Here is a 9,632-nt window from a genome sequence, read left to right as displayed (position 1 = left end):
CCGGCCTTCATATGCAGATATGGCCGATTTTCTTACAGATCATTATGCCGATGGCTAAACCTCCGCCACCCACACCTATTTGCCAGATGACTTGTGGTTCTTTGACTCAGTCTTGTTCCTCAACATCTTCATGGCCGGCCATAAGATTCAGTGGATAGACGATTATTTGACAGCTCTGTACGCTTTATATAAAGGGCATTGGCTGTCTATCCCTGCGCTCATCTGGAGTATGATGAGGAAGCTCTATGATGATCACATTAGCAAGGAACGGCCCAAATCGGCTAAGTCTCTCCCATTTAGCCACCTCATCACCCAGATCTTGCTAGACCAGTGCTATCCTTTCCATCCACGGGAGCACCCTGAGCGAGGATCCTGTCATTTCCTGAAGAAGGGCAGGGATAAGAGCTACAATGCTATTATCAAGAGATTATAGGATGATGTAGTAGAGGCAGCAGAGGAACTAGAGGCTGAGGAGGCAGCAGCAGCAGCAGACCCGGCAACAGACGACATACCAGTCGATCCGGCTGCCGTACACATGGATATTGATTTAGAGTAGCCTACAGAGGACACAGAGCAGCACTCTCTAGTTGGGTCACCCATTCACGCACAAGGGTAGACTCAGGATCATCATTCTTCTAATCCAGCCACACCTGAGGCTCCAGATCACATACCCAGCTTTGGAGAGCATCTTCAGACTCTGGAGGACACAGTGGTATCTATCCGTGCAGAGACTGTCGCCCTAAGAGCTGATATTGCTACCCTCCGTACGGATGTCATGACTGCATTCAGGGATCTATCCAGAGACATCTGCAGAGCGCGACCTGCCCGTCCTACCTCTTCTTCCTGATCTCTCTATCCCTTTCCTCCTGCTATTTTATATATTTGTGATCTCATCATGTTTTTGATACTATTATACTATTTTTATAGCCGTGTCTGTCGGCTTTGCTACTGGATGTACTATACTTTATTTTTATATATGGTTTTGATTTCTCTATACTTTCTTTATGGATGTCATATTCTTATATTCTTATATCTGTCTGTTTGACTCCATCAGGTGCATCTCAGTGACTTTAGTGAGAGAGAGTGCTGCACAATTTTCAGGACCACCCTTTTACCTTTCTCTAATTTTCAGTTGCTATCCCATTTACACTTGGATGACCACTGTGCACTATTATTATCCCTTTTGCTATCTGATGAGTTTATCCGAGTGCCAAATTTCAGGACTACAGTTCATCCCAAGTTTGGGGGGGCTATGCCACCCACTTTGGATACTTCTGTCCTCGCCATTCTTTGCCTTAATTGCACTGGTATACTCTTTTCTTTTGTTCCCTTTGCACATTGAGGACACTGTGCCATTTAAGTTTGGGGGTAATGGTGCTTTGCAGTGTTTGTTTTATAATTCAAATTTTTGAGCATGTCTTGTGTATTTGAGAGAATTTCTATGATTGGTCCATGATTAGCTATGATTTTGATCTTTTGAGGACTATATTGCTTAGAATTTAAGAATTGCTTGACTTGAGAGTCCAATAGTCCTTGTATGCCTTTTGGATGCCATTTAGGAGTACATTTTTTGAAAAATTGATATCTTGCTTACACTTATGGTTCACATCATCTTGATTTTGTGATTGTTTTGAGATTCACTCTAGTATTCTACACTAGCACAGGCGCACACTAGCATTCATTTGTGGGGTACATGCTTTGTTGATTATTGAATTGGTTATATCCCAATTAGGCTAGTAGTGCATTGAAAGCTTTCATTTTGATAAAGGTGGATAACAACCCATTTTCACTAAGTAGCCGGGATTCTAGCCTCATCAAACACTGAACTTCTCGCACCGAAAGGTGGAGGGTCCAAACTCTAGGTTAATAATTGAATTAAAAAAAAAAAAAAAGTTGCAAAAGTAATAAAAAAAGTGAGGACTTCTCCCAAAAGGTGAGAAGTGGGAAATGATTAGACGGAGGTTGTTTTGATTTGTAGCATAGTCGATTTGAGCTTGTAAGTCCGTAGGGGTGTTTGAACGCCTAATGCCCTTAAGCCGTCTAGTTTGGGAGTCATTGACCTAACGCTCGACCTCATGGATCGCTAGAAAGCTTAATAGATCAACACATTGCACCATACTTCCATCTTTGATCCTAAAAAAAAAAAAAAAAAAAAAAAAAATTGAGTGAAAAGAATAAGCGCGTCTAAAATAAAAAAACTTTAATAAAAGGTCCACTTTTTGTCTTAATGATCGGTACTAGATTTGTGTGTTAGTTTGAGGGTAAGGATGTGATTAATTCTTTAGTTGGCTAAGATAGTAACATACTTGATGCCGGTCCACTCAAAAAGGATTCTAGAGTTGTTTTGATTTTCATGATCATTTTTTTGATGTGTGAAGGACCATACTTACTTGCTTGATGTTGAAATTTTAGGAGATTGCTTAGAAATGTTTGAAACATTGCATACTTGAGGTAGTTTTCTCCCAATACTTGTTTACAATATTGGTGCCTCTTTTGAAAGAATGAGCTTAATGTTTGTAGGTATCATTTCTGGAAACCCTCATGAGACTTCACTCATCCACTAGGGGTGACCTAGGGGTTTAAAAGCTTGTTGCATATACTAAATGTAATCGTGTTCCCTACGAAAGTGGCGTTATCCATTTATTACTTTCTAGTTCATAGTTGTATAGTTGTTCATTTCATTCCTTTACTTTCTAGTTCATTGCTAGGGACTAGCAATATTTAAGTTTGGGGGTGTGATGAGGGTTGAAAAGTGCGTATTTAAACCCCTTAAGCTTAGGTATTCTAGAACCTTTATCTATCTTATTCTCCCGTTTTGTATTGATTTCGTGTTATTTCCATTTTTAAATACTTATCCTGAAAACAAGCTAACTCAGCCAAATAAGAGCATAATTGAAGCAATTCTGGGATGAATCAAAGAAAGGAGCAAAGTAGAGCAAAAGAAAGCAAAGGGTGGAATTTCAACAACTTCGATCGATCTCAAGAAAAGTTTGATTAATCCAACTTTCATCGATCTCAGCACTTCAAGATGGATCTGAGCCATGTTTGTCCCTGTTCAAAGATCACAAAAGTTCGATCGATCCAAGTTCCTTTTCTGATCGATAAAACATTCTTGTCCTTATCCAAATGATTGATCTTATCCAGATGTACCACTCTAATAACCACTTTTGTCCTTTTCCCAAAAATATCTTCAAAATATCTCAGATTTGTTTTTATCCAAAAAGGTGCCGCCATTGAGGATCGATCCAGCCTAAGTTCGATAGATTTCAGCCATGTTCGATCGATCTAAGTCCAAGGTTCAATCGATCAAACTTCCTCCAGTGCGAAAAAGTTAAATTTTCAGCTCACAAAAAGTTGTTCTTTATCCAATCATTGGGGAATATTTGTTGTATGACCCCAGCTCATTTTGGGTGTCATTTGACCTACCTATATAAGGATAAGGATTACTTTTTGTATTATATCATATCATACCTTGTAGAACTCTTAGTGAGGAAGCAAAGAAGAAGAGGAGGCTAGAGACACCATTGGAGACTCTTCATCAACCAAAAAACCTTAGGGCAGATTTCTTCCATGAAGAAGAGCAGATTTCTTCCATGGAGCTTGCCCTTGATGGTTGGAGGACATCATCCATGAGTGGCTAAACATCCTCTTAGGGCTAGAGTTAGCCCTAAGCATGCTTTCTACTTCTTAAATTATATATTTTTGAGGGGATTTGTATTGTGATTCATGTCTTGACACTTATATATATATAGATCTTGTTTATTCAATGATTTATGTGGTTTAATGCTTCCAATTGATCATTTCATTCAATCCATATGTCTATGTATGCTAGAATAGATGTTCATGTGTTTGTCTCTATTTCTTGTGTTATTGATGCATGTCTATGTGTATTGTAATACCCCGATAATTTTAAAAGATTTATTAATTAGGATTAATTATTTTATTTTATTTTTCAATGATTTATTTTATTTTATTGAGTGCTAGATTAATTATCTTATTTTAATTAAGTTATATTTCGTGATTATGTATGATGATTGATTGTTTGTGTGGTTGATTATTGATTGAATTATTGGTGTGTTGATTTTATTGGTATTATATGACTTAGTTGTAAATTCTTGTTTGTTTATGTGCTTCATGTAATTAGTTATTTTAATTTCTGTATTTAATTAATTATCTTATTTATTTAAATTAATTGGATTGGGCTTAAGGAAAGTTGGACCAAAAGATGTGATCTTGGGCTTGTATGAAACCTTATTGGGTTAATTAATGAAGGTCCGTGGTTATTTAATTATTTAAATGATCACTTTTGTATCAATTATATTTATATATATATATATATATATAATTATATATAAATATAATTAATTAATAATTGTTATGGAAAGATATATATATAGATATATATTTATTGATATTTATAAGTATATATGATTTAATTAACTAATGAGTTAATTATGGAAGGAATATATATTTATATATATATATATGTTTATAGATATAAATTATTTAAAGATTATTATTTTAATTCATAATACTAGTTGGAATAGGATTTGGAATTTAAGGTGTATAAAAATACACATAAGGCTTTAGGGTTAAAGGTTTTACACGTTAGAAAAATAAAACAGACAGAGAGAGAGGAAGAAGAAGGGCTGACAAGGAGGAGGTCGGATCTGAAAAGAAGGACGTCGGAATTGGAAGAGATAATTAAAGCTTGAAGCGTCGGTTTCGTTTCGAAACCTTCAGGCGAGTTTTCTCTATTTTTCCTCTTAGAACCTATAAGGATTTCATCTTAAGTATTAAGGCTCTAATTAAATTATTAATTTGGATTAATTAAAAGCATCAAGTTAATTTATTTTATTAAATTGTGTTTAGATATGATTATTTAAAAGTATGAATTATTATATATTTTTAATTTTGGATTATTAGATTTTATTTGTATATGTAGATGTTGGATATATATATTAAAATCAATGTATAGGTGGAACTGTGACCTAAGGGGATTAATTTTGGTTTTTATATTTTCTGGAATTTTTCTGTACTTTTCAGAATATTTTTAGAATTTGTTTTGTAATTTTTTTATATTCTGGAATTTATTTTAGAATTATTTTTATTAAATTTTAAATTAATTCTATGCACTCTGTGTGAATCGGCGCATAAATCAGGAGATGGGTGATTCGAGGTATGATCTAGTGTGGTAGAATGCATAATAAAAGGTTACATCACTGATCTAGGCCATTGGAATAGTTTAAATATAAGTGGAATGATTCGGTGCATTACGGTGTACATAAAAGAGTGCGCATGTGAATCTGGACCATGGATTAAGTTTGGTCAACAGAAGATTTATCTGGTGTGGGTGCATACATGTGAGCTCAAGTGAGCTAATCTGGTGTGGGTGCATTTGTGTGAGCTCAAGTGAGCTAATTAAGTGTGGGCGCGCTCACAGTAGTGTTTGAGCTTAGCCAATTATTTTGTCTGTTTGTGACATAAAATTAAAACGGTCATAACTTAGTCATCTTAAATCGAAATTGGGTCATTCTTGAGCTCAAATTCAAGGATTTTTCGTCCTCTTTCCAATGGTACCAATTTCATTATCAGATTCTTATCCTAATAAGAGATATTTACGTTTTAGTGAGACGGTGTCGGAAAACTATTTAAACCGGTATGGAGTATTTAAAGGAAACTATTTCTGACATATTTAGTTGCACTAATTTGGGTAAATATAATAAATTAATAATTTGTTATGGAAGGAAGTGTATATATATATATATATATATATATATATATAATTATTTATATATGTGTATATATAGTTTAATTTGTCTATGAGTTGTATGGAAGGATGAATATATATATATAGATATATATATATATATATATATATGTATGTATGTATGTATATTGATTTTAAATAATCAAGGATTATTAAAGAAGGTGTTAAACACATATATACATTAAATAACATATGTGTAGGTATATATATATATAAATCATTTAAGATGATTAATATTATCATTCTTATTTGGCATATCTTAATAGGCTGGTTGTTAAATTAATGATATGCGTATAATATGCATGTGATGGCTATGTATGATTTAGCGTATTGTTAATTTTAAAGTTAATTCATGGTTAAAGTGTGGGCATGGATGAATTGTCAAATGATTAAATATATTACCTAAATATTTGTATGAATAGAATACATATATGGAAAGCATGGATGAATTGCTAATTAAATGTATGAATAAATATACCTGTGGAGGCATGGTTGAATTGCCAATGTATAAATAAATATACTTATGGAGGTATGGTTGAATTGCCAATATATAAATAAAAATATTTACAATGGCATGGTTGATTTGCCAAAGCATAATTACGTTGTTATGTGTTAGATGATTAAAATATCATCTATGGTTGTTGTATGTATGGATTGGATTAGGGTTAGATATTCTTAAATGAGAATAGTTTAGTATTTACTGGTTAGTGTATTATTTTACATTAATAAAATAATATTGGGGAAGACGTGGATGATTTGTCAAAACTTGGATTTTGGATATGTGATTTAAACAATTAAAATCATTATCGGGTTGGGATTAAATAGAGTATTTCTTTTATTATAATTTGTTGTTTAAATGATTAAACAACTGACTAGGATGGGATTAAGGTCAAAGGAGTTTTTATAAAATGAAATGGTAGATTGGTCTAGGTATGAATATTATTTTAATAATTATTTAATAGATATGGAAATTTAATAAACCTATTAATGGATGTGATTAGTATAGTATATATAATTATATATAGACATGTATATCGTGCTTTATTAAAGTTAAAACTTTATTAGGTTTGGTTTTGATCAGAGATGATCTGCTTATTGGTTTTCAGAGGCCTGGTAGAGTGAACTTGCTCGTAGGGTTTAACCCACGATTTATTTTTCAGGTTATTAGAGATTCCAGTCTCGAGGTTGAGGATCCGCAGCTGGGAGACTATCATTCGTCTATTCATCTTGTGTACTTTTAAATAGTATTGGATTATTGGATAATGTTTTAAGGGGTCCTTGAGTTATGGGATTTCCGAATTGTAATTGTTGGAGAATCATTAAGTAATATTTATTTATTAGTTTTCTTCAGCGGTTTATTTATTCTTTATTATTCATCTTTGTATTCTGTGCTTGTTAAATACTTAAATTGTTTTGATATCCCTTGATTTTGTGCGCGGACTTGATCAATCCGTGTTCCAAAATTAGGAGGTATCACAGTTGGTATCAGAGCACTCCAGGTTCAAGTGTCCCTAGGGTGTCTTTCGTTGTGTGACTTCCGCATTGTGTACTCTTTTACTTAGAGCTTAAGTTTAGGATTCATTGTATTCTATATTCGGTCCGTTAGTGTGTCCTAATGGTAAATCATTGAGTCTTATCAGGAAAATGGTAAGACACCGATTTAGAAGGTATTGGTAAATCGTTGAGTCTTCCCCTAATTTTGAAGTATGGGTTTTATGGATTTATGTACCAATAAAATAATATGGAGGTATTTTAAGGACGGATTAACGGAATAGTTAAGTCCTACCTATTTATTTATGAATTGTATGGTTTAATACACCGGTATGGGACGGTGGTATTTCAGGGACGGATTAACCAAAGAAGTTAAGTCCTACCTATATATTTATAAGGGAACGGATTAACCATAGCGTTAAGTCCTACTTATTCGTGTCAGGTCAACGAAATAGTTGGATGGTATGCCATTGAAATAATATGGTTGGATAGTTTACTTTTATGTGGATATAATGGATTATATATATATATATATATATATATATATATATATATATATATATATATACATACACACACACATATATGGGCCATGATATAAGCTTGAGTCTCAGGATCAGTGGTTAGGATGGAGGCGTATATTGCCGATTGAGATGGGTAGCTGGGTTTAAGGATGTGTGGGCTCTGGTAGAAGGAGGACTCGTAACCACCTTTGTGTGCGTTTTACATGAGATACCCACTATCCGGTTGAAACTGCTTTAGTTCAGTGAGAGTCTCTAGTGTGTACTTATATTTATCAATTATATAAATATGGAATTAGCTAATTACGTGATGTGTCTGCTAATAATGAATATGTGTGGATGGGTTAATTTCCACACGGATAAAAGGAATAATGAAATTTGAAATTAAATAATCAAAGTTTTTATTTCATGGATTTGTGAATTCCGAGGACGGAATTCCGTTTGTTAGGGGGGAAGAATGTAATACCCCGATAATTTTAAAAGATTTATTAATTAGGATTAATTATTTTATTTTATTTTTCAATGATTTATTTTATTTTATTGAGTGCTAGATTAATTATCTTATTTTAATTAAGTTATATTTCGTGATTATGTATGATGATTGATTGTTTGTGTGGTTGATTATTGATTGAATTATTGGTGTGTTGATTTTATTGGTATTATATGACTTAGTTGTAAATTCTTGTTTGTTTATGTGCTTCATGTAATTAGTTATTTTAATTTCTGTATTTAATTAATTATCTTATTTATTTAAATTAATTGGATTGGGCTTAAGGAAAGTTGGACCAAAAGATGTGGTCTTGGGCTTGTATGAAACCTTATTGGGTTAATTAATGAAGGTCCGTGGTTATTTAATTATTTAAATGATCACTTTTGTATCAATTATATTTATATATATATATATATATAATTATATATAAATATAATTAATTAATAATTGTTATGGAAAGATATATATATAGATATATATTTATTGATATTTATAAGTATATATGATTTAATTAACTAATGAGTTAATTATGGAAGGAATATATATTTATATATATATATATGTTTATAGATATAAATTATTTAAAGATTATTATTTTAATTCATAATACTAGTTGGAATAGGATTTGGAATTTAAGGTGTATAAAAATACACATAAGGCTTTAGGGTTAAAGGTTTTACACGTTAGAAAAATAAAACAGACAGAGAGAGAGGAAGAAGAAGGGCTGACAAGGAGGAGGTCGGATCTGAAAAGGAGGACGTCGGAATTGGAAGAGATAATTAAAGCTTGAAGCGTCGGTTTCATTTCGAAACCTTCAGGCGAGTTTTCTCTATTTTTCCTCTTAGAACCTATAAGGATTTCATCTTAAGTATTAAGGCTCTAATTAAATTATTAATTTGGATTAATTAAAAGCATCAAGTTAATTTATTTTATTAAATTGTGTTTAGATATGATTATTTAAAAGTATGAATTATTATATATTTTTAATTTTGGATTATTAGATTTTATTTGTATATGTAGATGTTGGATATATATATTAAAATCAATGTATAGGTGGAACTGTGACCTAAGGGGATTAATTTTGGTTTTTATATTTTCTGGAATTTTTCTGTACTTTTCAGAATATTTTTAGAATTTGTTTTGTAATTTTTTTATATTCTGGAATTTATTTTAGAATTATTTTTATTAAATTTTAAATTAATTCTATGCACTCTGTGTGAATCGGCGCATAAATCAGGAGATGGGTGATTCGAGGTATGATCTAGTGTGGTAGAATGCATAGTAAAAGGTTACATCACTGATCTAGGCCATTGGAATAGTTTAAATATAAGTGGAATGATTCGGTGCATTACGGTGTACA

The 9,632-nt window shown here is 32.3% G+C and overlaps 1 protein-coding gene across 1 annotated transcript in view; it reads right to left on the bottom strand.

Annotated features, from left to right (window-relative positions):
* Window positions 1-308: 308 nt before the first annotated feature.
* LOC132274009 (uncharacterized) overlaps window positions 309-9,632 on the bottom strand; it is a 43,115-nt gene continuing 33,791 nt past the window's right edge. Inside the window, exon 3 of the mRNA XM_059775151.1 lies at window positions 309-382. Coding sequence (XP_059631134.1) covers window positions 309-382 — 74 coding nt within the window. The remainder of the gene's footprint in view (window positions 383-9,632) is intronic.

The sequence above is a fragment of the Cornus florida genome, unplaced genomic scaffold (genome assembly GCF_030987335.1).
Source record: "Cornus florida cultivar Cherokee Brave unplaced genomic scaffold, ASM3098733v1 CherokeeBrave_3.0.0_Hap2_Chr09, whole genome shotgun sequence".
NCBI lineage: Eukaryota > Viridiplantae > Streptophyta > Magnoliopsida > Cornales > Cornaceae > Cornus > Cornus florida.
Note: the sequence above shows the minus strand (reverse complement) of the source record. Positions and strands in the feature narration are given on the sequence as shown.